The sequence below is a fragment of the Stegastes partitus genome, unplaced genomic scaffold, assembly GCF_000690725.1.
Source record: "Stegastes partitus isolate 25-593 unplaced genomic scaffold, Stegastes_partitus-1.0.2 Scaffold1242, whole genome shotgun sequence".
NCBI classification, from domain to species: Eukaryota; Metazoa; Chordata; class Actinopteri; family Pomacentridae; genus Stegastes; species Stegastes partitus.
The window spans coordinates 28,210-55,648 of record NW_007578973.1 but is presented as its reverse complement, the minus strand read 5'-3'; the positions used below and the strand labels follow the sequence as shown (position 1 = coordinate 55,648).

Below are 27,439 nucleotides of genomic sequence, written 5' to 3'. Positions count from 1 at the left end.
TTGTTGTCCAGATCTTAGCAGATAGCAAAAGCTTTCAGTCACCATAGTGTAATTTATTTTACACGGCATCATGCATTCCAAATAAGGCTCATTTTGTTTTTCAGTTAAACATGATGTGCCTTCTTTTCTTCTTACTTGTAGTGATGGCAGCAATAGCTGTGTTTTACACGGCTGTATAGGCTTCTGCTCATAAAAAATGTAATAAAGCTGCATATAACATTTATGTGCAGATTTTGAAGACAGCTGTCTGACACCTACAGCACCCATGTCTCTCACATTCCTACGTTGCACTGCAGTGATACACATTACTCCGTCCGCACTGCTTGATGTTCTCCCCCGACGTGATTGCACGCTTTGTGACCCTCTATCCCCCCCCCTGTGTTATTATGTCCATCAGATGCTGGATCCCTTCGGGAGCGCGGACAACTCGCTGTCGAGCAGCTGTCAATCAATAGATCAAGCACTGGACAGGTGAGTCACGATGCAGCGTGTGATTTATGGCCCCCTCGTCTGCGTGGGCTTGTTTTTTATTTTTTTATGATGTACACATTCATATTGCAAAACCAGCGTTACCTGAGGAGATGCGAGACTCGGATTGTATCGCAGAGCAGTTGTGCAGCATGTTAACACACTTGGATGTGAGTGTGCATGTTGCAAGCGTACACACACACACACAGAAGCAAGCAGCGAAGTTTGCAAATGGTGTTAAAGGCCACTGTAGGTCCCTGACCCTTCCTGAGCTGCGTATGTTTAAAAAAAAAACAAAAAAAAAACGGAATCAGGTCTTTTTGCTGTTGCCATGGCGACACAACTCTTATCTGGACGCCTGGATTCCTCCGTTATCATGAGGGAGAGAGAGAGACTGAGTGGGAGATGTGAAAGAGTGAGCAAGAACATGCTGGATGAGAGGGAAAAATTGAGCCAGAAAACTGACGAGTGGTGAGAGAGTGAAGTGGAAAAAGTGGCTGAAGAGTGACAAGAATGAATTTGAATCAAAGGGGAAAATAAAAGTGAGCAAGAGTGAGAAGGAGAGAGAGAGAGAGAGAGAGAGAGAGCGAGAGTAGGACGGAAATGGTTCTACCTGCACGAGGCTTATCTGGGCTCCAGGCTGCAGAACAATGGCAGGAAACGAGTGCATGGAACTTTTCCCTGCGAACGGGCATGCGTGCCCCTTATCCAGGGTCTCGTGGCCCCGCGCCGCCCTGCGGTCAACAGAGACGTCACTCTCCGTCGGGTCTCTGCAGGGACGCAGGCGGGAGGGCTGGATGCACATAAACACGTTCTAATGATATGCAGCTCATTTGGCTGTGCAGCAGCAGCAAATGCAACGTGATGAACTTCACTCTCACTTCCTCGTTGTTAATGCAGAGAGGTCCTCAACTCCCAGCTTATCTTTCCTCATTCAGCGCATTGTTGTTTAACATCAATCGTGACTGACAGAACAGTTAGTCTGAATGCAAAAGTCATTATGAAGGCATTTTATGCCGCTTTACAGTCGAGCCTATTCTGAAGTTTCGGGGCCAGCAGCTGTAGCCAGACTCTGTTTGAAGATAAGGGGGAATTACTGACTGAAATAGCAAATCAACTTTTTTTTTTTCCTCTCTCCCCTCCCCCCCTCCCTGTTCTCTTGTCATTTCAGCCCTCCTTTCTCACAGAACAACCGTGACAATAATTACCTGAACCTCAACTATGAATACAAAGGTAAGCGAGGACAAACCTGCAGCAGTCGCTCTCCTGTTCTAAAAATGCTTCTTTGCCGTTGAGTTAACTCTCAGCTCAAACACTACAAAAAAAGAGAGTTATTGGAAACGCTTTGTCTGTTCTTTTATTTTTTTTCCCCTGTGGTAATTATAGCCACACTTTCAGTTTTATAGGAAAAGCTCTGTTAAAAAAAATGTCCCCCCATTGCGAACGCCCTGTAGAGATTACTAATGAGGAGGCAGATTATAGTACTTAATGGTTTTATCTGTGAGTTTATGCTTAACATGAGGAAGATAGTTCACATCTTGGTTGAGTTTCTCGTGTATCATGGAGGTGGCGACAGCATCATCACTCTTTTTCACCTTTTGTCTCCCTCATCCCATCTTCAGCTGCCTTTTTTCAAACTCCAGTTTTGTTTTTTTAACCAGACATTGCTATCCCTGCCTCTCGATGCCCCCTTATACTCGTCTATTCCTTCGTCCCACGGGTCCCAGTCTGTCCCCTTTTCTCTTCAGAAGGCAGATCAAACAGAGCGGGATGACAGATAACGCCACTCTAACCCCACGGTGAACAGCCACAGCAGCTTTCTCAATCTGGCCATTTCTTTTTCTCTCTCTCGCACCAACCCCCATGCTGTAAATTAAAAAGAAAGGGAGTGCTGCACATTGTGTACACCGACTGGGGAGCCTCATATATAGCTGCAGCAGCACTCGACACACCGGCCCGAGCATGCGTGCACGTGCCTCCTGCACACGCATATCCACGCTCCCAGATGTAAAGCTGCTGTGTGGCCCTTCCTGCTGAGGGCTACAGTATTTGTTTACCATTCCCTGTGAGTAGATTTTTCCTCTCCATCCCGCGCTGCCAAACACAAAAAATAACTCCCGTCTCCATGGGATACAGCCACAAAAACAGCGTGAGGGGAGGCAGTCATCTGACAGAACAGCTGCTTTCAATTGCGAGTGGCTCCGGCTCCTCTCCGTTCAGTGTGCGTTATGAGAGAGCGAGTGTCGGCGCTCGCATGCGTCAGCAGCGCTCCCCACCTGCCTTTAGTTACTGCTCCACTGTGCTCCGAGCTAAGGCTACGAGCTAACACACACACACGAGCTGTTTTCAGTTTTACGTCTGCAGCCAGGCGACACAACATCTCTGGTGAAGAAGCCGCTGTTCCATTCTGCTGCTTTTGCACTGATTCGACACGCAGAGATAAGCAGCGTCACATGTGATCAGCTGAAATCTTTTTATCCTCTATTAGGCATCAGTATGTTTCTCACTGCTTCCAAGCAGTTAAACCTGCAAGAGAAAACCTGAGAGGTGAACACAAACGCATGGGTGTAAAATGAGAAGCGATGCATGTGTGAGTGCAGACTTGAGGTGTAATCTGAGACTAATTGTTGAGGTTTAAATCACTTTCTTCACTGATGTCTCGTTTTTTTTAGGTCGCCATGGCAAAGGAGGGACTTTCCCACGCCAGTTCCAGTTGCCCAATCGCAGCAAGGATTATGGAGACCGTAAGAAACCAGCTTTGCTACAGCAATAACAACAACACTGTTATTTGAACAGATTAAACAGATATGTTACTATGTCTACAGCACAACACACACACACCATCATCAGACATTACCCTCTGGTCAATTTCAGATTCTTCACAGTGCCTCCTCCTCACATTTCTGTCATTTTTTCACTTCCTCATAAAATATTTTGTCATATTGTTGACTGCTTTTTGCACCTTTTGTGGATTTGGGACACGAAGTGCTGGCTCGCCGTTCCAGGCAGCTGCTAGTAATTGCTTACTCAGAGGCTAACCTTGGCTAGCAATGATTTACGTTTCCCTGCGGTGAACCCGAACTTGTATAAAAACACAGCGCCCTGCTTCCTGTCTGAAGGGAAGTGGGACGGAGTGGCGAGAGGCGCTCTGCTCTGGCCGGCCTCAAGTCTTTGGCCGAGAGCTGGCTCACTTCGTGTACCGCATCTGTAAAAGCATCTGTTGTGAAAACAGATTCACAGTACAAACAAGAAGTTGCTGCGGCCTCTTCTCGTGCAAAGTCATCAGTGTGTCTGCTTCTTTATGTGTGTGTGTTCTCAGGTCGCAGGACGCTTCCGCGGAGCTTCATGCCGCAGGAGAACCTTTTCCAGCTGGTTCCCTCCAGTCGCACGCGCAGCTACAACGGAGACAGTACGCTGCAGTACAGCGACCTGCGCTCGCTGGGAAGACCTACTGACAAAAGCTGCCAGCGTGGTACCGCCAAGTGTAAGTAGCTCACAGGAAATCTCCAAACTTTTGAAAGAAGAGAGACAGAGCACTGAAAAGAAAACACATAAGCACTGCAAAATAAACTGCATTCCTGGAGAGATTGATGTTGCATTTGTGTGGCTGCTCATTGATGATGCACAGATAAATGCATAAAATTCAGATGATATTGGTATTGAGGTGTAGATTATTTCCATGATTAACTGATTAACCATAAACAAGTATTAACCCAAAAGCACAAGCTGAAGTCTTGCTTGTTTTCTTTCTGATCAATAATCCCAAAAGATATTAGCTTACAGTCATAATAAACAAAGAAAAGCAGCTAATCCTCACAATTGAGAAGCTGGAATTGGAAACATGTTGCTTGAAAAATAACTGAAACAACGAATAAGCGACCAAAATAGCTGCCAGACAATTATCTGTTGATGAACTCATCGATTCAGCTCAGGCGAAGCTCTCGTCTGGCAGCTCATTCAGGGACAAATATTCTAACTTCAAGGTAAAATTGCACAAAACTCATAGTGTGAGCAAGCCAAATGGATTTACAACCCAATCCTAGTTGTTAGAATCTGTGAAGGTGGTGTTTTGTTGTGACTAAATTGTTTTAAGTAGGCAAAAGTAAGAAACGGTGGAGACACAAGATCTGCTTTGACATAATGGAGAGAGGCAAAGCAAAGCTAATCTGTTGTGGCAGTGAAACATGTTTTAATTCTAAGCTGTAGGTAGTAAGAGTGGGCAGATGTGATGTACAGTAACACTGTATGTGGCAGAATTCCCCTCTCATCATCCAGATTGTGTCGTGTCACAGTCTCACTGATCACATCTGCCCTCATTCAGTCTATACGTGCCGTTTGCCCAGAAACTGTCTTTGTCATGATACCAAAGTTCGGCTCAGCAGTCTGTGGTCGACGTGTCAGCCTCTGGTGTCCTTCTCACCCACACACGGCAAAACAGTCTAACCAAGCCGCAAAGAAGCCTGCTAATTCCAAAACAAAGTCTCAGAGTCTGGGCCTGAGAAGCTGCTGAGATGATCTTTGTAGGTTTTGACAAGTTTGTGTCGGCGGATTGCGGTTCGGCTGTGATATCTGGGGTTTCCCCCCAATCTGAAAGGGTCCGCAAAGGGGGGAGTTATTTAACAAGCTGCGGTGGATTTGACGTCTGGTCTCGTTGAAGTTACTGTGCGAGTTACGGTCGGGCCCTGCGGTGGATTTTGACGCATGCTTCGGCAGTAGCGTGTAGTCGAGTCAGTATTTCATGGCGGAGCTGTCTGTCTCTGGGGGCTTTGTAACAGAATTAATTACTGGTGGGTTTTCATCATCTGGTGTTTTGTTTCTGCAGCACCGCGGGCGCCAGTCAACTGGCGACAGGGAAAGCTCCTGGGGCGAGGGGCGTTCGGAGAGGTCTACCTCTGCTACGACGCCGACACGGGCCGCGAGCTGGCTGCCAAGCAGGTGCCCTTTGATCCCGACTGTCAAGAAACCAGCAAGGTGAGAGGAGGGGGAAAGAAAAAAAAAACACACACATCTGTTTGGAATAAGTGATTTTAGGATTAAGAGGTGATGATGTTCTTATTTGAATTTCTTCGTGCAGGAAGTGAACGCTCTGGAGTGCGAGATTCAGCTGCTGAAGAATCTGCGTCACGAGAGGATCGTTCAGTACTACGGCTGTCTTCGGGACCTGGAGCAGAAAAAGCTCACCATCTTTGTGGAGTTCATGCCAGGGGTGCGTATTCTGCAGAGCAAGCCATTTAGAGTATATTTAGTTTTTAATAAGTCGCACTGAAGTATGACAGCAGTCCTTAAAGTTTGATTGACTTGCAATAACAGCTAATGCAGTTTGAGTGGTTTTGGCTATAAAGATAGGTACACGCAGACGTTTTAAGACCGACATCAAATCAAACCCATACTGGCCACATCTGCTAGAAAAAAACACTCTTCTGAAATGTCACCAGCTGTCAACAAACATGTCCTCAGTGGTTGATGTCAGCAGAACAGCTCATTTTATGAGATCATTTTCTCACCAAATGAGCGCCTTAATGAGCGACTGTCGCCTGCGGACCCCTATCCCCGAGCCTGCTTTTAATATTTCCTGAGCTATTTTTTATTTCTCAGTGCCGCTGAGTGTCTTAGTCACACATTGTCTGGAAATTGGAAATGTTTATGTTTCACTGGAGCTGGCAAGAAGCAAGTAGGGGAGACGACAAAGCCAAGTTTTTTTGTGTGACTGCGCGGCACGGCTGCACTGCTGCGGCTGACCGATAACACTTTAGTGGCCCGAGGGAAGGAGCGGTGGGGAGGAGGGGAGGCCAAACGAGTGTCCCTCCGAGAAAACCGAAGAGCTGCTAAGGTGACAGCTGAAAACGTAGGGGGAGAAGTTTTGTTTTTCACCGTGTGAGTCCAAAAAAAGTGCATCACAGGTGTTACTGGATCAGGTCTTCTGGCTCCTGCGAGGAACTGAAAACAGGAAATGAAAGGAAATGCAGCTCATTGAAGCAGTTGGGGCAGGATTCTTTCAGCACGTTGTATGTTTATGCACTTGGGTTTCGTGCTTAAAAAATTGGCTTGAATGCTGCTTTTTTCTTTACAAAAACAGAATAACTCCACTTTAGCTATAACGCCCACATTTGTTACGTCAGACCCTTAACCATACAGTCCTCCACATTACTCCAAAGCAGATCTTCTACGATTTCATACATCTGTGTCCCGAGTGCAGCCAGTGTGCTTTTTTTCCCCCCCCTCAGCCTTTTGGAGTTCCACACATTCTCTCACTGGCCTTTTGTTCTCTCTCATTCTTTCTCTCCAGGGCTCAATAAAAGATCAGTTAAAAGCCTACGGAGCCTTGACAGAGAAGGTGACAAGAAGATACTCCAGGCAGATCCTCCAAGGAGTCTCCTACCTGCACAGCAACATGATTGTACACAGGGACATCAAAGGTAACTGAAACTGCGGCATAGCAAAGGTCAGGGTAGAATTTTAATTGGATTTGTAACCGATGAACACCCACGCTTGAAAGACTTCCTCCGCGGCTCTTATTGCGGCAACTGTTGCTGGAGAAAACTACACATCCATTCATCTTATTCTGGTTGACATTTCCGCATTTGGTTATTCACCGTCTACAGAATGAGTCTGGAAAAATGTGCTATTTTGAACTCCCTCCTTTGAGATATATTAGGCTTCACGCTGGTGAAATTGGCCGGTCTAAAAATGTTCAACACCGGACGGAAAGGCTTCAGTTTGGCTGCCCGCAGCTTTGGGAGTCGCTGTTTCGTTAAGCCAAAGAAGAGGGAAATATACCGTCTGGAGGGGAAAAAAGATAGTAGGTCTCTCAGGACACAGGCCGGCTCTATGAGAGTGCATGTGGGTGGGATTTTCCACTTAGAAAATGCTCCTCGTGTGTAATATACGGTGCGCGCTCATCCCACCGCACAAGAGTTCTTCTTTGTGCAGTAAAAGAGATGTCAGCACATGCGGTTTTCTGAACAGAGCCGTGACATTAGATCAGCTTGAAGTTTCTGTGAATTTAATGTTCCGAAGAGCCAGCCACACGTGATTTTTTCTTTTTTCTTTTCTGGATGGCCTCCTGTCCTACGTACGACAAACGCGCAGGCAGTGGAAACAGGTTGAAGAAACAAGAAGCAAAAGGTTACAGTTTTTGGCCTCTCAATCTCTTCTTTGCAGGCGTCCAGTCCCTCAGTGGGTGTGGAGTGGAGAGTGGCGCACATTAGTCACTGATCAAACAAGCGGCGTGCCTGAAATGGGATAGACACAACGACACGTCGGAAAATTACTAAGAAAGGAGGAGAGAGGGTGTCGAGCTTCGATCCGTTCCATGTGGAGCAGACGGTTTATTCAGTATTTGGTTTTCTGATTTGCGTAAACCAGCGAGGTGTTTCTCCCGATGAGAGAAAAGTGAAGGAGAAATAAACAGCGTTTGTAGAGTTGAGTGAGTGTCGTATTTATGTAAAGACTGAGTATTCCAGCTCTCCAGACTTGTCAAGACAGAAGAAAATATACCTTTCGTCTATGAGTTGTTCAGTCAGTTAAGTTACTGGCATGGGCACTTTCTTTTTTTTTCCCTCTCTCTCTCTTTTTTTTGCAACGTTAAATGAACCTCCAAACTGTCAAATTATCCCTTAAAGGATATTGACATTTCTCGGGAGACTCTTGAATAACTCTGAGCTCATTTTGTTTCGTTCCACCAGGTGCTAACATCCTGAGAGACTCCTCGGGGAACGTGAAGCTGGGAGACTTTGGAGCCAGCAAACGTATCCAGACCATCTGCATGTCTGGTACGGGAATCAAGTCTGTCACTGGCACCCCCTACTGGATGAGTCCCGAAGTCATCAACGGGGAGGGATACGGCCGGAAAGCTGATGTATGGTAAGGACACGATCAGATGGAGCCGTAATGAGGCCCGAAGGGGATGCTGGGCTGTTGCAGCGCGAAAATACACTGTGGCAGTAAAAGCAATAACATGACCTCCACAGATTGGTGTTAAAGCGATACATTTTTTATGTAAACAGTTTTGGTGGTATGTGCTGTGTGTTCACAAATACTGGTGACACTTTGTACGTGTACAGTGTGGTGTGTTATTGAGAAGTAGAAAACTTAAATATAAACTTTTAAACTTATAAATAAGGACTAATAAATCAAATGAACACATGTGCATTATAGTAACAGTGTATGCAGTAAACACATGTGTGAAGCTTGTAATGTTAAATTTAAGGCAGTCATAGGGCGGTGACGCTATATTAGCACAATAAAAAGTCACATAAATGCGATCATGTAATATATAGACATGACAATTTAAGGGAAAAACATGAAGAAATGAGTGGAGAAACAGTAAATGTAGGTTGTTCTGCACAGCTACACTGCATGATACAGTTTAACAGTTACCATCCAGTCATGCTCTGCTTGCAAATATTGAGCAAGCCCAGTTAATCCAGATTTTGTACAATGACAAGAGAAAAAAAAATAGCCTGACCAATACTGGCTTTTTTTGGGCAGCCCTGAGAGCGATTTGTTGAGAATCTTAGTTGATAGTATTTATATGTATTCATAGATATGTACTGTATGTCGGGGCCATCCACAACTTATTGTGAAAACACCACTTGACTCCAAACCATCATCTGCTCAGCTGTGATACCTACTATGCTACATGTGCTGCACACAGTGCTGAGAGCTTTGCAAAGAACAAAGTCAAAGCTGCTCTACATAACAAACCATCGAATGACACTATTTCTAAATGCCCCCAATCATAAAAAGTGTTTTCATATCAGACAGCATGTGTTCTGATGTTGATACTTGTTGCTACTACAGGTGAATGTCAGCAGATAATATCAGCCGACCTGTATATAGACTAAAATGTAAGCAGCTTTGAAAGATGCTTCATTGTTGAGGTTCAGTCTACAAACTGGCATCCGTATTTAGACCCACGGCGAAGACATCAGTGAACGGGGTCGGAAAACTGTGGTTGACAGCTCGCGTTTGATGACCAAACTCTTCCTCGGATGACTAAGAATGTCGGTGCAGGTTGCGATCACACAGTCAGCAAGAGCAGTCCACCAGCAATTACACGTAGAGCGATATTACAGTAGGGTTGCAGTGAATAAATCCATCATTACAAAGATAAATACATATTTGAGAGTTCTGCGGTGCAAAAACCAAAAGAAGAGATGTGGAAAAAAGTCGTATTGTCAGATGAGTCACTCTTCACCAAACTTTTGAGAAGTCAGCGAGTGCATGTGTGTCGTACACCAAGAGAACAGCACAGGCCTGAACCCTTCATCTGTCTGTGTGTAGCAATAGATCAGACGTTTGTGTTTTCAATCATTGTGGCGAATTAAATATTATACATGTAGCAACAATGCAATCAGTGAGTATCCAAACATGCTAACTGACATTTGTCTTGCTTATTTGTGAAGCTTATAACATCAGTTTTTTGTCAGATTCAACAGTTTCAAAGCAGTTTTAAACCCTTTCCCATCCACTGTTCTGAACAGTAGCACCCTATACAGAATGCTGCTGCTCTGAAAGGCTATATCGTCTTTTTCATCATTGTTGAACAAACTACAACCAAAAACACGTTTAAAAAATATTTTGTCTTCACTCTAAACCTTAATATTAACACCTGAAACCTTAAAGATACAGTGCCTGTCAAATCTGAAGCACTCTGGTTGTCCATCAGTGAATTAAACCTTGAAAACATGAGGATAAAGTAGTAAAGGATAACTCTTGAATTTGACACATTGCATTGAACTGCGACACATTAACGCTGTATACAACCCCACTATGTAAAACAAATATCATGTACTACAATAACTGTTTTTTTCTGCAGGAGTGTTGCCTGCACTGTGGTCGAGATGCTGACCCAGAAACCTCCGTGGGCTGAGTACGAAGCCATGGCGGCCATTTTTAAGATCGCCACCCAGCCTACGAAGCCGATGCTTCCAGAGGGCGTGTCCGACGCGTGCAGGGACTTCCTGAGGCAGGTGTTTGTGGAGGAGAAGTGGCGGCCCACCGCGGACGTCCTGCTCAGCCACCCGTTCGTCCAGGGCATCTTCTGAGGCCTGTGGACCCCCCTTCCCCTTTTCCCTGCCTGCGAGGTCTCCGTGGCCCCAGCGCCTCCCCCTGCTCTCCGGCCCGTCCCGTCCCCAGGGCCCGCCCTCCTCCACCTCCCGCCCCGCCCTGCCACAAGGCTCCAGGGCTCAGCTCCACTCCGACTCCCCGCCCTGTCATCTATCACCAGTGTCTGCCTTGTCAGGACCCCTGCATCTCTCGCCAACTAGCTCAACCCGGACTATTCCCTGAGAGGCCAGGCTGACTGCTGTCACACCTCCAGAGTCCTCCAAGGCATCGCAATGTGTTCCTTCAGGAGGGGACTGACAAGAAGGCACTTAGCAGTCTCAGGAGCTCCCGACTCCTGTCCTTTAACAAGAGCAGGAAAAGTGACCCAAGCCAGAGTGAAGTGAAGCTCTCTGGGTCTCACTTTACACCTATTTACTGCCACAGAACAGTGTCTCGGGATTGAGTGGACATTGCGATTGTGACTGACCGGTGACATTGACAGTACTGTAAGTTACTCATCGGCCTAGAATAGCTGTGAGTGGAATTAAGATGGTAAAATATTTTTATATGACGCATACAAAGTCATCTTAGCAGATGAGATTTCTATTGCCATCCTGGAACAAAAAATGTAAACGTATTTTCGTCAACGCCTTACAATAAGAGTTTGTAAGTCAGAATGTCTTTTTTTAAACATCTTAGAGGGTTGTCATCGCCCGGCTTTCATAGCACCCACAACCCCATTTAGAAGGATTGTCAACATTGCACTTTTGATATCATGCGTTGAAAGATTTCCAACATGCAGGATAATCAACTGAGGAGATATTTTTCTATTTGATGCATTTTTATAATTTCATAGTAAGTTGCAATGTAAAGAAAAAGAAAAAAAAGAACCAAACTTTTGCATTAGTGTGCAATGTCTCTTAAGCAATACCAACACTACATTCATTCCATCATCCCATGCAGTGAGCCTTGATCCATTCTGAAGTGGCCAAAGACAAGTTGCAGAAACAGGAATTTTAGGCGACGTTAATACACAGTATATGTCATTGTTGGACTATTTGTCACCTCAGAGCCCTATAGCCTTTTCTGTGTTATGGCAGCTTTGTGCACAGTAGACTGCACAGACCAAATCACATGCATTGTATTGCTATAAAGATCGAAGGATGCGTCTTCTTTATGTTTCTGTTGTAACTTCTATATGAATCCATTCACCCCATGCCTTTATTTAGCTTTCCACACCATTCGAATGGGTCACTTTACGACTTGACAGCACACCTCGCGCCGCGTAACGCCATGTGAGCTGAAGCTTAAGATTGCGAGTCGCCAAAAAGTGTCGAGTTGGAAAGACGGAGCTAAATGCTGTATTCTTTAAAGCGGAGACGAGATGAAACTTTAACTAGGGGGGGGATTGATGTCAGAGGTGTAGTGGCTTGCTGTAATACAGTGGCACTTAAGGAACGATCAAATCTTTTTGACCCTTGTCAGTGCCTTATCTGAGTCTGCTTGTAAACACAAACGTTCACTGCCAAAGCGGAGAGCTTCCTAGTAAAGGCGAGCAGCTGTTTAGTAGAGAGCACACACAGGATTTGCTGAAGTTCTTTTATATGGAGAAAAAAAAAAAAAAGATTTTACTGTAAATACATATTGTTCTGCACTTTTGTATGAAATTTCTTTTACATTATATACAAATCTATTTGATGAAATAGCTACGTTATACAGTAGATTGTACTGTGATTTAGACAGGACTATGTATGATTGTCTCTTTGAAAGCTGGCAGGCGGTATGAAAAGGCTGGGAGGCTTTCGATTGGGACAGTTTGTTTTGTCTTAATGACAAAGCCTTGAAACATGAAATGTATCAAGTCATCGATCTTTTGTACATTTAACTTAATAAATCAAAGGTCTAAGACTATTTTCCTGTCTGATTGCCTCGTGTTATTGCAAAGCCAAGCTGAAGTAAGTTCTGAAAATTATCCTTTTTGTTCTTATTATGTTTTTATCTACTTGTACCACATATTTTAAAGGAAAGGTGTTCTTGGGGTTTCTTAAGAGGATTGAAGCAAAAGGGAAACAGTAAGATATGAGATGTACAGACATGTACCAGGTAGGAGTTAATACGTTTCTTTTTCATTTTGTGTGATTCACTTCCCCTTTATTGCCTTCATGGTGTCTTAAATAGATCAATAAATCTCAATCTTAATTTTGCATGTAGTGGACATGTGTGACCTGAGCAGTGGATCCTTGATCGTAGTCAGACTATTTGTTGCTTGTTATTGCCCTGTTCTTCCTTGTGCATTTCCTATGCAGAAATGCCTGAAAATAAATCTTATTAATAATAATAGTAATAATAAACAACATTTTTCAATTGATGCAAATTTATTATCATCACTATATGCTCATTCTAATTTACAATGTCTGCTATAAAACTTGGTAAGGATACATGCTCTCATGATTTTTTTAATCAATCATTTTTAAACTCATTCAAAAAAAGAACATTGTGTCAACTTAGCCTCAGTTCAGACCACAGACATAATTCTTTGTTATATTGTTTTTATTATATGCATGGCGCTGTTTGATTAAAATGTATTGACATACAGTGGTTTAAGTTGATGGGTAACACTAAAACCATTGTACAGGTGATTTATCATGTGTTTGTATGTGGATGTGTACAACTCTACCCAATATACCGGTAAGTATATCTGTAGATACATTGATATTATTCTCCTAGAACTGTAACCAGGTGCACTGGGTTTGCCTTTTAGTGGAAAAAAAAGAGCAGCATTAGGGAGATGAAGTGAAATATCTATTTTTAATGCATGTCAGAGGCCAAACAAGTGCACCAACAACTTTTCTGCCCTACGGCAACCCTGAGGGGACAAGCTATTTCTAGCACAGAAAGCAAAGGCATAATAAACATTATAATATAGGCTGTATTGGAAAATTATAAACACACTATTATTCATAAAGCATACAAAAATATTAAAAACAACTCCGAAATGGCCATAAAAAGACTAAATAATATATCAAAACTCAACAAATTAATAATAAAATATACAATATTTAACACAAGCAAAGTGTAATGCAAAAAATAGAAGCATATAACGTTAATAAAAGGGCTGAAGGAAAATAAAATAATGTTCAACAGGGTAATTTTAGTGTTAGAAAAGAAAAAAAAACGATTACAAAACCTCATGTTTTGTAACGTCGTGGCTGGAAACGTGACGGCAGGAGGCGAGCAGCCGCCGGAGAGACACACACCGACCGGATCGGGAGGACGAAGCTCCCTGACGCGGAGCTCTGTTCGGTGTTTCTCGTAATATTGCTGCTATAAAGAAAACTAAACAAACATGTCTACCTCCAGAACAGTTATATGTTTACTAAGAAACGACCTGCGTCTCCACGACAACGAGGTAAGCGTGTGAATGTGTCGCAAAGCTGCAGTTAAAATATCCGAGGTTGTGTTTCACTTTAGCATCAGAGCACTGAGCTAGCTTAGCTTCTTTACACGTATCTGGTTGACTTTGTGTGATTAGAATTAGTTTTATTGCTGACATTACAGCAACGTTTAAAGCATGTTAGTATTTACGTTTACACTTGAGCGTTAAGTCAAAGAACAGCAATAAAAACAGTACTTCCTCTGGGGGAAACCTTCACAATAAAAGCTCCCTTTCAAAGTTAAATAACCAGTAAAAAAAAAAAAGAAATCTTCAAAATACTATATATTACATGTCAAAATGTTCGTATTGATCTGCATTTAATTTGATGTCAAGTCACTGTTATTTATATAGGTTTATATATCACATTTTAAACAACAGGCATTGAGGCGAAGTGCTTTCCAGTAGAGGAATAAGATTTACAAAACAAGGAAATGTCTTAGAGACTCTACAACTTATTTATTATCTAATTTTACTGACTTATTTAACTATTCAATTAAATTCAGTTCAATTTAATTCATATAACTTTATTTTTCCCCTAGGGGCATTTCTAAAGCTCACTGAGTATTTAATATAAAGACATTCAAAAACAACAAAAACAAACAAACAATGAATCACATCATAAATATCACATTATTGTAACATAGGATAATCCTACATAAAAATCTTTTAGTAAAAAGCCATTGGAGCTCTCTTTTGATTATTGATAACATTTCACCTTTCATCCAAGAAACTTTAGTTTTAGTTTTAACTGAATAATGGGGAGTTTCCGATGTATGTAGTCACCTCCAACTCACTGTCTTTATACATCTGAAACTCACGTAGTCAGAACTGAAAAAGTCTCCTGGATGAGAGGTGATATTTCTTCAGAAACCTCAAAGAGAAGTCCACTTTTGTTTCACTAAAGCCCTGACGATTACCATGACTCGGCTGACCAAGAATCTAACTTTAGCATAAGATAAAGTAAAAACCACAAGCCTTCAGTCGTGCAAATTCAGTGTTTGTGACGTATGGTTATATTTTTGAGTCAAAAATGAGTCATAAAAGTAGCAAAAGAACGTGTGAAGCTTTGGAAATAGTTATGCGAGAACTTTGTCCTTACAAAGTCTACACAACAGGCCTTCAACACTTATAAGTATGTTTGGATTTTGAATCTAAAAGACGGGACAAAAGTTTTATGTTAATTCAATGTGTACAATAAATAGTTGAATATTTGTGGTGTATTGAAACAGTAAGAATGTTCAAATTCACGCTAGATTGCTGAAAACATTAACTGGGTCCCCGTTATTTTGTACATAAGCTGTAAAGTCAATGGATAGTCCAAACTAAATTATACTCTTTTAATGCCTAAGGAAGAGAGTTTACGGTGAGAAAGCCATTGTGAACGGACTTCAAATCAGCAAAATAGCTGCCAATACAACCTAAAAAAGAAAACACTGTATGTCTCCACTGAGAACCACAAAGGAAGAGGCATTACATTCTGGCCGCAGTGGTCTAACAATTATTTCCAAAGCTGTATTTGATTACTTTCAGACTACCTTTAACATCAAATTAATTTCAAGATTCATGTGTTTGGGAAATGTGCTGTTTCGCGTGTTCCAAAAAGGAGTTTCAATGCGGTTCTGACTTTCTGTTCTGTTCTCGACGTGCAGCTTTTCCACTGGGCTCAAAGAAACGCAGAGCACGTAGTTCCCCTGTACTGCTTCGACCCCAGACATTATGTGGGAACGTACAACTACAACCTGCCAAAGACCGGGCCTTTCCGTCTGCGCTTCTTGCTGGAGAGTATCAGAGACCTCAGGAACACGCTGCTCAACAAGGGCAGGTAATTCACATGTCATTCACTGACTGATCTTCCTGTGTGTCAACTCAATGTATGTGTCATCTACTTTTTTATTTACATTGCAGACTTTGTCTACAGCTCATTTCTGTCTTTAGTTTTAGTATTGAAGAACCACTATCTATTCATAGAGTGTATAAATCACAGTACACATTTGTGCCATGTTATAATCACACATTAACTCAGTGCAGACCTTGTCATCAGCTTTCTAGGATTTAGTTGTGTTACAGGATCAGGACACACCTGCACTCACCGGGGGTTATGTTTACATTAACATGACTGCTGCGCTCCCCGTCACTTTTTCCGCTCAACTAGCCCTCTACCCAGGATGCAGCTTGCTTGGCATGGTGTGAACCGAGACTTGCATGCATTTTTATTTTTGTGTGACAGCAATCTCGTGGTGAGACGGGGCAAACCAGAGGAGGTTGTGGCCGACCTCATCAAGCAACTGGGCTCTGTTGGCAGCGTGACTTTCCACGAAGAGGTGCTTTTATATAGTTTTTCTTTTTATTAGGGTGAATCATCACAACTTAGTCTGGTGATTCAGGCATAGTTCTACCTTCATGTGTTGTGTTGGCGTCTCAGGTTACTTCAGAAGAGCTGAATGTGGAGAAAAAAGTGAAGGAAGTCTGTGCAAAGATGAAGGTCAAAGTTCACACCTGCTGGGGCTCCACACTGTACCACAGAGATGATCTTCCCTTTCCTCATATGGCCAGGTGAAAGGGGACATTGTTTGCGTGACACAAGACATCCAATTTCTGCTCAACATGCATTTTTGATTCTGGAAGTTGCACAAATTTGATATATTTAATCTGTTTTTGGTTTGTTTTTTTTAGGCTGCCTGATGTGTACACTCAGTTCAGAAAGGCAGTGGAGGCCCAGAGCAGGGTGAGGCCTGTGTTCCCGACCCCCGAGAAGCTGAATCCCCTTCCCCCAGGGCTGGAGGAGGGAGCCATCCCTTCAGCGGAGGACCTGCAACAAACAGGTAAATAATCCTAATGTTTACAGTTCCCTTTTGTGCCTTTTATGTTTTGCGAATTTGCAGAAATTACAAAAGCACGCCTACGTTTGTACCACCAAGACACATTCTTGTACATTTATTTTATGTGCTTCATAAACTGACTTTGTGAAAATGTCTTTACATGCTGCCGGCAATAACGTGAGCAATTTGTGAAACGCAAATTGCTCGTTTTATGCAGTGACTCTATTAAGAAAATCCACTCCTCAACTGTTTTCAGAATTCAATAGGCAAACTGCTGAGTACAGATTTCCTCATTAAACGCCAGCAAGGGAGCTGACTGGCTCCATTTCCATGTGTGAGATTAAATCTTTACGATTCTGTGTGTCTTAATGTGCACTGGAGAGTGTTAAACATGTATGATGCTGAAATGTTTCTTTGTTTTATTCCTACAGAGCCAGTGAGTGATCCTCGCTCAGCCTTCCCTTGCAGTGGTGGCGAGAGTCACGCTCTGGCCAGACTCAAACACTATTTCTGGGACACTGTGAGTACAAGATTACTTGCGGCTTCCAAAACTGAAAAAAAAAAAACAATCTTATGGTAATGTGTTATCTTGTGTTTCGGTTTAATAAACACACTGGATGTTTTCTGTTCTGTAGGATGCAGTTGCGACTTATAAAGAGACTCGTAACGGCTTGATAGGAGTGGATTATTCCACTAAATTTGCACCTTGGTGAGTTTGATGGTATAATTTTATCTACCGCTGAATGCTCAGTGGAGTTTAATATTCCATGTAAGGGATTCCTATAATTATATCTCTAATGGTGCGGTGTTTTTGCACTCTGCAGGCTGGCGATGGGTTGTATTTCACCCAGGTATATTTATGATCAGATCAAGCAGTATGAGAGCAAGCGGACAGCCAATCAGAGCACATACTGGTGAGTACACATCGTGGTACTTTTACGTGGTACTCATTCTTGTTGCTCTTTATATACCAAAATGTGTAAGTAATTTGGGGGAAAAACACAGTTTTAATGGAAATCAACTTTATTCTGTTACAAATCATCATACAGTGACACATAATGCATTTCTTTCTCATCACTGCTGTCCTACAGGGTCATTTTTGAACTTTTGTGGAGGGACTACTTCAGGTTTGTGGCTGTCAAGTATGGAAACAGACTGTTTCAGCTCAAAGGTAAAGTTAGCTCAAGTTTCCCACTTAATCTGTTTTGTATTTATATATATTTACAGTAAATGAATGCAAAGTTTGTGCTTTTGTGGTTTCAATTCAGGGCTTCAAGACAAATCTGTGCCATGGAAAAAGGACATGAAGCTGTTTAATGCATGGAAAGGTTTGTAGCATTTCTGCATCATGTGCAAAATATTCTTTATTAATAAACTGCCTGTGCCTCTGGGGGATGCATTGAAATACTATATGTGCTTTGTTTGATGCAGCTGAATGTATGTGTAACGTTGGTGCTTGCAGAGGGACGGACAGGAGTGCCTTTTGTTGATGCCAACATGAGAGAGTTGGCGATGACGGGCTTCATGTCCAACAGAGGGCGACAAAATGTTGCTAGCTTCCTCACAAAGGATCTGGGCCTTGACTGGAGGATGGGAGCTGAGTGGTTTGAATACCTTCTGGTAAGTAGTTTAGGTCCAAGGACTGTTATATAATGAATTATTCCATCGCTGAGATGTTGTGGAATAACACACTAAACAGGTAACAACAAGCAGTGAGCTCAGCAGCTCAGTCGTTTTATTTCTATGTCCAGATGCTGCTACTCACAGATGTCTCAACTTCATTGTTTTAATTTTTTTCCTCTAAAGGTCGACTATGATGTGTGCAGCAACTACGGCAACTGGCTATACAGCGCCGGTATAGGCAACGACCCAAGAGAGAACAGAAAGTTCAACATGATCAAACAAGGCCTCGACTACGACGGCAACGTATGTTTGAGAAGCACAGTTTCATTTCCCTTTGAGTTGAACTGTTTTCACAACCACACAAAATGTCTGAGTCACACTGATGGTGCTGCTGTCATTTTATGATGATGAAACCAGTCCGAAGGTTGAAAAAATAAATAAATCAGTTTTCACTCATTGATTCATGAATCATGCATCCGCTTCAGGGCGACTATGTTCGGCAGTGGGTTCCAGAGCTGCAGGCTGTCAGAGGAGCTGACGTCCACACTCCCTGGACCCTCAGCAGTGCCGCGCTGTCACATGCTCATGTGTCCCTGGGTGACACCTACCCCACCCCCATCGTCACCGCGCCTGAGTGGAGCAGACACATTAACAAGAAACCGGTGGGTGTTTGAGAAAAGAGAAGTGGATAATGTGGTTGCGTGATGTTGCCATAATGGCTGTTTTTTTTAAAAAATCCATTATGGCTGCAAACAAAAGTGGTGGAATGTAAGTACTCAAGGGCTGTATTAGTACATTTTTGAAGGACCAGTACTTATCCTGAGCACATGTATTTTGTTTAACTTTATACTTTGACTTCACTACAGTTAAAAAAGTATACTTTATTGCACTTTTTGCTCTGCTACATTTATCTTACATATATAATTACTTACTACTTGTCCATTTAAGACTTTACTTAAACTTAAACTAAACTTCTCAACAAACTTGTCAAATATTGTTAAATATTAAATTACTTGTAATTACTTTACAAAAAGCTGATGCGATTGAAGCTCCTTGTTATGTTTGCATTTCCCCTTGAAACTCCAAATGCACACAATCAAATAATTTTTTGAAGTCCAACAGGTCAACTTATTCAACATTTTATTTTAAAAAAAATAAGATTAGACAGAAATTCAAACATATTAATCTAAGTTTATGTCACAGAAAATAGTTTTGCTTCCTTTCTAGATGAGGAATCACTGAGCTAAACCTGTACACATTTAGCTCCACTGCCAGCAGCTGCTAAAGTAAAATGCTAATTCTACATTAATACATTTAACAATCCAATAATTTCATACTTAAAAATATGCCACTCACATAAACTGTATTTCTGCAAACAAATGCTTTTAGACTTTTACTTTCGTACTTTTGATTACTACAGTCACTTAAGTACGTCCTCAGTATGTTTCTTCTTTAAACCATCACAAACAAAATTTGTTTTCTTTTTTTTCCTCAGAGTGGTGCAGGGCCTTCCCCAAGGGGAAGGAAAGGCCCATCTCACACTCCCAAACAGCACCGTGACAGAGGCATCGACTTCTATTTCTCCAGAAGCAAAAACCTGTGACGTTTCTTAAAGCCAACGCTGAACACACAGATTCATGGACGCTCCAGTGATATATCTGTTTCTGTTAAATCTCTGTTGTATATGTTTCGGGAACTTGTCTGATGAGGATTTCAGGAAATGCTTGTTTCTATTTTTGAATACTTCAACTTGACTATGAGCAGTTTATCAGTTCTGTACGGAAAGCCTTTCATGGACACTTTGCTGCGTTTCCTGTTCAGCAGAAGGAACAGTGAAAGCCGCAGTGTGGTTTTGCTTTTGACGCAGCGCATGAGTTAAAATGGCCTGTTTTTTCCTTGCAGTTTTCTTCTGCACTCTTGTTTTTACTACATTAAAGTTAATTTACACACACACAAAAAAAATGCTGAATGGAAGTCTTTTTTTGTTATGATGTTTCTTATCCAGGACAGTAAAACACAACTTCATTAGCATTAGACTGAAATTTTAATTGTTAATTTGCAAGTTAACACATATGAACTAAACACTGCTTCTCTTAATGAGGTGCAGAGCATTGTTCCCACAGACACTGTAAAACCCAATATAGGTTACCTCCAAATTAATGATAGATTTATTCCTTCCGGTCAGAAGCTGTTAACAGTGGTGGAAATAATAGGGGCGGAATAATTAATCGTGCTGGAAATTCCATTTTATGCAACTTTGTAGTCATACTTTACATCTTAGAGGGAAGTTTTGTTAATTTTACTTTACTATGCTTATCTGATAGTTAATAAATGTTTAATAGTATATGAAGAACTTACAGGACAAGTGTGTGTAAGGTTTAGTGGTATTGATTTGCAGAAATGGAATAGAATATTGTAAGTTATGGTTTTATGTATCTATGAATCATTGTGTTCTTATTTGTTTAGATGAGCCCATCAGACTTACATAGTGAGTGGATTTTCTGAGGAAGTCAGATGCAACCTGTAACTTCTTTGCTAAATCCCACACACTGCTCTTTTAAAATTTGCCCCAATTCAACCCACTACAACGGCAGTAATTACATATGCACCTTAAGTACTTGAAAAAGTGATGCCTTGAATACATCTTGCAGATAAGAATGTGAATCCAGACCGCTTCCACCACTGGTAATAAGAACATTTAACTTAAAACAAATCACAAAATGTCCTGTGATTATTTTATAAATGATGGATTCCCCTTTGAGACCAAGAAAGTAGATTATCAGTATGCATAAATGCACGATCAATGAAAGCAGTAGCGATAGAGACCATCAGTTACAGTACAATTACTTTAAGAAAAAGACAAACAAAAACACCCTTTCACCCATGATTAGGAATACATTACAGCAACTGTTAATATAATAATCACGTAAAACATATTCGGACATTTCTGATAATTTATCCACTTTCCAGAATCATCTCGAGCTTACACCTATTTGTGTGTGTGTTGTTGGCACAGATACACGTTTCGGTAGCAGATGAGGAAGTATTGTAAGAATATTGTGTCTCCCAGGTTTTGGATCAACTTTATTTTAATTTTCTTTTTTCTTTAATACACAATATCCTCTAAATATCCTCAAAATGTGCAGTTAGTTACAATGCTTCAGAAACTGTTCTTGATTCAGCGCAAGGTAACAAAAGAGAAAGTAAGTCTTTTAGAGCTTGTGATCCTGTGCAGTAAATCACATCTTCATTAGCACTAGACTGAACATGATTTTTAGTTTTGAGTCATCATTTTAAGAGGAAGGAGGCCGGCCAAGGCCTTATAAGTGTAAACAAGAAAAGGGAACAGAAACATCAGCATTCATCTGTATTCTTCACTAATACTTCTCCCTGCTACAAGGCATTTCAATACATGTCAGTAGAATGGATCTGCTTTCTCTCTGGCTGTCATGTGATGCCAGGACATGAACAGCAGAAGTGGAAATGTACTTTTACGTCAGAAGGTAAACAAACAGAACATCTCCCCCTCCTCCTCCTCCTCCTCCCCCGTTGCGCAGCCGCAGTAGGGACCACTGTCGCATCACTTCCTCAGTCCGGTGTTCAGGTGGGCTAAACTTCACTCTCCCGAGGCTGTTGCCTAACTTCAACCGCGTCTGTCCTTCGCTATGTTTTCTTCCCTCACACTTTAACGGAAGCCCATGGTCTTACGGAGAATCCCGAAACATGGCGTGTGCCGACCCGGAGAGCCACTTGTGGACGGTTCCGCTCGTCGCGCTGAATATGAACGTGAGGAAAAAGTTGGGACTGTATCTGAACCCTAAGAACACCGTGGCCGCTGACTGGACGGCTGTTGCAGAGGAAATGGGCTTCTCTTACCTGGAGATAAAGAACTACGAGGTGTCCAAAAGCCCCACTAAGATGGTTCTGGAGGACTGGCAGGCCCGGAACTCTGGAGCGACGGTGGGAAAGTTGTTATCAATCCTCCGGAAGGTGGAGAGAGAAGACATTGTGGAGGACCTCCGACCTCTGATAGGTGCCTGCTGTTAATGGCATTTATTTATTTTTATTAGATTTTAAACATGCTTTTAATTTGGTAAAACATATTTACTGACTTCTAGATTTAATTAACTTTTTTTTTTTATTATTATTATTATTTATTTTTATTATTTTATTTATTTATTTATTTATTTTAAAAAAACTTTATTTAACCAGGAAAAAGCTAAAACTGACATTAGGAATTTCTTTCACAGGAGCATATAAATATCCAATAGTTTCAATATGGTTTACATAAATATTACAAGTGCATTACAGTATAAAGTATATGTTTTTATTGCGTAATCTGTCCGGTCAGGAAATGATTCACATGCCTAAGTTCCATTATTGCAGAAAAAAACCATATTTACACACACGACTGAAACGATTTACACTCACGATTAGGGATGCATGAAGTAATATTTGCGTAAATGTGGTAATTGTTAGTCTGTTAATAGGTTCAAATGTATTCTGTACACGTAATGCATTTCAGATAATTTCAACCACTTCCTAGATTCATTTCCTGCAGGTTACTGTATGCCTGTATTTGTGTGTCGACATCTATGTTGGTTGCACAAATATGTGCTTCGGTGCCAGATGAGGATGACAAGAGTTATAGAGAAAATGTGAGGAAGAAAGCAGAGCCTGTTCACACATAATAAGGAAACTGATCAAATGTAGTCTCACATAGCCACAACATAATGAAGCTCTAATGCAGTAGTTACTAATGTAATAACAGGCTAAAACATATTCAGACATTTAGAATAGTTGTATCCACTTTCTACAAACATTTCCTCCAACTTTCTGTATGTATTTGTGTGACTGCATCTATGTTTGTACAAATGCATGTTTTGTACCAGATAATGAAAATTGTTGTGAGAATCAGATGAAGAAATCTGAGCCTGTTTACACACGAGAATAAATGTATTAAATCATATTTCCTCAAATCTAGCGTTTAACAATGTAGTATTAGGATATATTTAGACATTTCAGATAAGTTTATCCACTTTATAAGACATCTCTTTAACTTACTGTTTGTATGTATTTGTGTCTGTGTTGTACACGTTTTGTTACCAGATGAAGATGTCAGGAAGTATTGTGAGAATCAGAAGAAGCAGCCTCCACTTCAGGTTCCTGAGGTCGACAGCTGTGTCCCTCGCACCCCAGAGAGGTCTGGAATCACCGTGGACGACGACCCTGAAGGTGAGGATTTGTATAAACTTTAGTTTAATCTTCTTTTCAAACGTTTTGTACAGATATAAGGAAGTGCCACTGGTTAATAATTACACAGTGTGTCATGTACGCCAAATAGTCCCCAAAAAATGCAGTCCAGCCTCTGCCAGTATTGGTTGCATCACTCCAGAAAGCACACTGTACATGATTCAGCACGTTTTACAAATCATTGCTTCTCTGAATGAGGTACAGAACATTATTGCTTCAGCTATTGTAGAGCTTCCTTTAGGTTACCTACAGATTCAGGAAGTGTTTAGATATTTATTGATTAAACAGTTTTAAAAAATGTCATGCACACTGTTTAACTTACAAAAATACATTTATTGGCACCTGTCAATGATATGGAGAAAGTATGAATCATAAACACAGTTAACAGTGGTAGAAAAGAAATAATGGAAATTCCGTTTTATGCAGCTTTGTAGTTGTTGTTTACTGCATTTTAGAGGGACATGGACTCCGTTTGACATTTTTCTGGTAGTAAATAAAACAAGTGTTCAACATTATATGAGGTAGTTAGAGCATTAGTGTGTAGGATTTGACAGTGTCTGTTGGCAGAAATGGAAAGTAGTATTCATAATAATGGTTTCGTAAGTGTATAACCACATGATACTACAAATGATTGTGTTCTCACTAGTTCAGAATGAGCCAATCAAAGTTATGTTCTGGTTCTTTTCCACAGAACTCACCACAGTGTTTAGGTTTTCCTACATGGTTGGAAAGGGAGGTTTGAGAAAGCTGGTTGAAATCTGCATATTCACTGTTCAGTGCCACTGAATCCTACACACAGGTCCCTTAAAATAGATCCAATGGTAAACATTACATTGGCATATTGAGTACTGGATTTTTAGAAATATACTTTAAGGGCATTTTGCTGATCAGGAAGTGCATTTAGACGACTTCCATTACTGGTAAAAGGGAAATGGAACTTAAAACAAATTGCAGAACATGTTTTGATTGTTTTATGAGTTATGTTTTTCCCTTTAACGCCAAGAAAACTGATCATTGATGTCCATAACTGCATGTTTCATGAAAGCAGTAATAATGGAAGCCATCAGTAGCACAAGTATTTTTCTAGGTTAACAACAATCGTTGGCATTTGACAATCAGCAACAGTTTTCATGCTGCCGTCTGTTTTTGCTCCAAAAATGCCTCCTATTATATATTTATAAATGCATGACTTTGGCTTTGCAGTACACTCGAGTCAAACTTGAGTAAATACACAGAATTATTTTCAGTGGTGCAGTTTTGTACGGGAAGAGCTCCAACTTATCTCTTACACTGACGATTTATCTTAAGCTCTAATCGCACGTCTGCTCTGCTGCCTCCCTTCTAATTTCCTGCAGTCTTTTGGTGCTTGTATACTTTAAACTATATCTCAGTTCTGTGAAATACAGTTTTTGCATATTTGTTGTGCGTACATGTGGTCTTGGGTTGCAAGTAGTTTCACAACTCTGCCCTCTAGCAATTAATAAAGTTGTGTTATTGAATTTAATCAAACGGAATTGATTCCAGGCGCTCCTGAGATGTTTGATGCCTTCATCTGCTACTGCCAGAGTGACTTTACGTTTGTCCATGAAATGATCCGGGAACTGGAACAGACGGAGTACAAGCTGAAACTGTGTGTGTTCGACAGAGATGTGCTCCCGGGCTCCTGCGTGTGGACCATCACTAGTGAACTCATTGAAAAGAGGTGAAAAATGATGAACATTTCTGTTCTGTTGATTTGGCTTTTTACTCTAATTTTAACGAGAAAAATTGATGATACAAACACTGGCACATGGGGCCAGGTGTGATTCTGAAACTCTAACTAGGTCATGATGAAAAAAGAGGGACAGCCCAAGCAAACGTAGGCTTTTTTTTTTTCGGGGGGGGCCGGGTTTGCAACACAACTTTGTGTTTGTGATTCGAATGCAACGGAAATTTCAACAACCACAGCCATTAAGTATGAGTTCAAGCACAGGATGTGTAGCAGCTCTGGTTCTCTTAATAATCTATGTGGACATAAAATAAGAAGTGGAAAGCTCAGGGATATAAAAAACATTAAAGTTTTAGTGATTATGAAAAGCTACACTTGATTGAGAACAGTTTAATTTTAAATCGAGTCATAGAATGTCACCTGAGAGCAAGAAATCTAAATTTTCTACGCACCTGCTGTCGTAAAATCTCCCTAGTTTCTGGCTTTCACATTATGCAAATGACTATAAAATACTGTGTCACCTTCTTTGCAGGTGTAAGAGGATGGTGGTTGTGATTTCTGATGAATACCTCGACAGTGACGCCTGTGACTTTCAGACCAAGTTTGCCCTCAGCCTCTGCCCTGGTAAAAAAGATTTTGACCCAGGTATATCTTCCTTTTTCTGACACATGCCTATGTGTGCATGTAACTCAAAAATCTTTTCCCTGCTTTTTGTTTTTTTCTGTTTTAGGAGCTCGAAGCAAACGCCTCATTCCTGTCATCTACAAGCCAATGAAAAAGCCGTTCCCCAGCATCTTGCGCTTCCTCACCGTGTGTGACTATACCCGGCCTTGTACACAAGCCTGGTTCTGGATACGGCTTGCCAAAGCTCTCTCACTGCCATGATCATGAACCAGGGCAGTTGATCATGTTTTAAAGTGCCTCTTTTTTTCCATGCCGTCGATTACGTCTGACAATGGCCAAATATTACAGGTTTAATTATGTGCTATTTTTTTCAATCCACATTCTGCTGACTTCAGAAACTACCTGTAATTTTACTGTGTGGACATATTATGTACTTTAATGCTTCTGTTTGCCGACACAGATTTCTGTAAATTATAATAATGAACCTCAAGTTGCACAAGAGTGCTAGATATCCGCATAGTTCTCACTGCACAGAGCATTGCTAAGTTAACACTGTAGGTTGTGCCTGCTACTATTTTGCATTATGTTTTTTTTTTATTGGTGTGGAGGATCTGTTTATATTCAAGGCAGTGTGTACTAAATGTTCTGTAAAAGCTCTCTTTTTTGTGTTGCCTACTTCCTCATATGAGTCAACATCTAGATGAGATTGAAGCTAAAGAGGAAGCGATAATGTGACTGCGATACTTTCACATGTGCAGTTTTACTGACAGCTGACATCTGCCTTTTCTCTCTTTCACTTTGTTTGTCAACACGGTGTCTTTGCATTTGATTTTGTGTTCTTGACATTTCAGAAACTGTTTTCGTAAAATTTTATTCTGTCTTGAACAAATGGTATGAACGGAAATCCTTAAAATAAATGTGCTACACTTTTAGGGGGATTTTTGTTTTTTTTAAAAAGCACATGTACAGGTAAGAAAGCGGGATGTGTGCTTTGGTTCTCCAGCATGTCGTTGTGCAACTCCTGCAGGTTTTAGAATACACCAGCAGAGGTCTCGCTAATTTAATGCTGAAAATGGTAAAGTGCGCTTGAGAGTAAACATCCAATCACAGTGCAGGAGACGTGATATTGTCCAATCAGAGAGCAGAATGTTCCTGGAGCGGCACGCCTCTTTTCACAGAACTGAAAGTAGGATTTTGTGTGCCCTAATTTTTGCCTGTCAGGTAGAACTTCTCAACCTGATAGACGCGTATGCATACCATATCAATCGAATAATTCTAATAAAGGAAGGATTATGAGTGTGGCGCCCTAATTTGAGTTAAGAATTGTGGGTTTGTTGTCTGTATGTGAAGAGGTAATGCCTGCAAGGCGTTACTCCGGGGTACTTAGTTTTACGGAACACAGTCCGCCATTGAAAGTGTGGCGGAACCTCTCGGTTTGTTTTACTAATTTAAACATCC

The 27,439-nt window shown here is 41.3% G+C and overlaps 3 protein-coding genes across 4 annotated transcripts in view; all 3 read left to right on the top strand.

Annotated features, from left to right (window-relative positions):
- map3k22 (mitogen-activated protein kinase kinase kinase 22) overlaps positions 1-12,429 on the top strand; it is a 44,710-nt gene extending 32,281 nt beyond the window's left edge. The window contains exons 10-18 of the mRNA XM_008297728.1: positions 398-471; positions 1,640-1,701; positions 3,141-3,212; positions 3,788-3,952; positions 5,291-5,439; positions 5,543-5,674; positions 6,755-6,884; positions 8,154-8,331; positions 10,289-12,429. Coding sequence (XP_008295950.1) covers positions 398-471; positions 1,640-1,701; positions 3,141-3,212; positions 3,788-3,952; positions 5,291-5,439; positions 5,543-5,674; positions 6,755-6,884; positions 8,154-8,331; positions 10,289-10,517 — 1,191 coding nt within the window. The 3' untranslated portion in view covers positions 10,518-12,429. The remainder of the gene's footprint in view (positions 1-397; positions 472-1,639; positions 1,702-3,140; positions 3,213-3,787; positions 3,953-5,290; positions 5,440-5,542; positions 5,675-6,754; positions 6,885-8,153; positions 8,332-10,288) is intronic.
- A 1,367-nt stretch (positions 12,430-13,796) lies between these two features.
- cry-dash (cryptochrome DASH) lies at positions 13,797-20,358 on the top strand. The gene is made up of 14 exons (XM_008297727.1): positions 13,797-13,927; positions 15,604-15,776; positions 16,182-16,275; positions 16,377-16,507; positions 16,628-16,776; positions 17,205-17,293; positions 17,409-17,482; positions 17,598-17,687; positions 17,865-17,944; positions 18,042-18,101; positions 18,236-18,393; positions 18,580-18,699; positions 18,882-19,058; positions 19,892-20,358. The coding sequence occupies exons 1-14, from the start codon at positions 13,865-13,867 to the stop codon at positions 19,997-19,999; spliced, it is 1,566 nt and encodes a 521-aa protein (XP_008295949.1). The 5' UTR covers positions 13,797-13,864; the 3' UTR covers positions 20,000-20,358.
- Positions 20,359-21,977: 1,619 nt separating this feature from the next.
- Positions 21,978-27,277, top strand: myd88 (MYD88 innate immune signal transduction adaptor). Of its 2 annotated transcripts, none has more exons than XM_008297724.1 (5): positions 21,978-22,429; positions 23,506-23,631; positions 25,174-25,351; positions 25,890-26,002; positions 26,088-27,277. In XM_008297724.1, exons 1-5 carry the CDS (start codon positions 22,120-22,122, stop codon positions 26,240-26,242), a joined length of 882 nt encoding a protein of 293 aa, XP_008295946.1. In that variant the 5' UTR covers positions 21,978-22,119; the 3' UTR covers positions 26,243-27,277. The 2 variants fall into 2 exon arrangements, with proteins under 2 accessions (XP_008295946.1, XP_008295948.1); XM_008297726.1 differs by having other exon boundaries at positions 21,982-22,429; positions 25,890-25,981.
- The last annotated feature ends 162 nt before the right edge of the window (positions 27,278-27,439 follow it).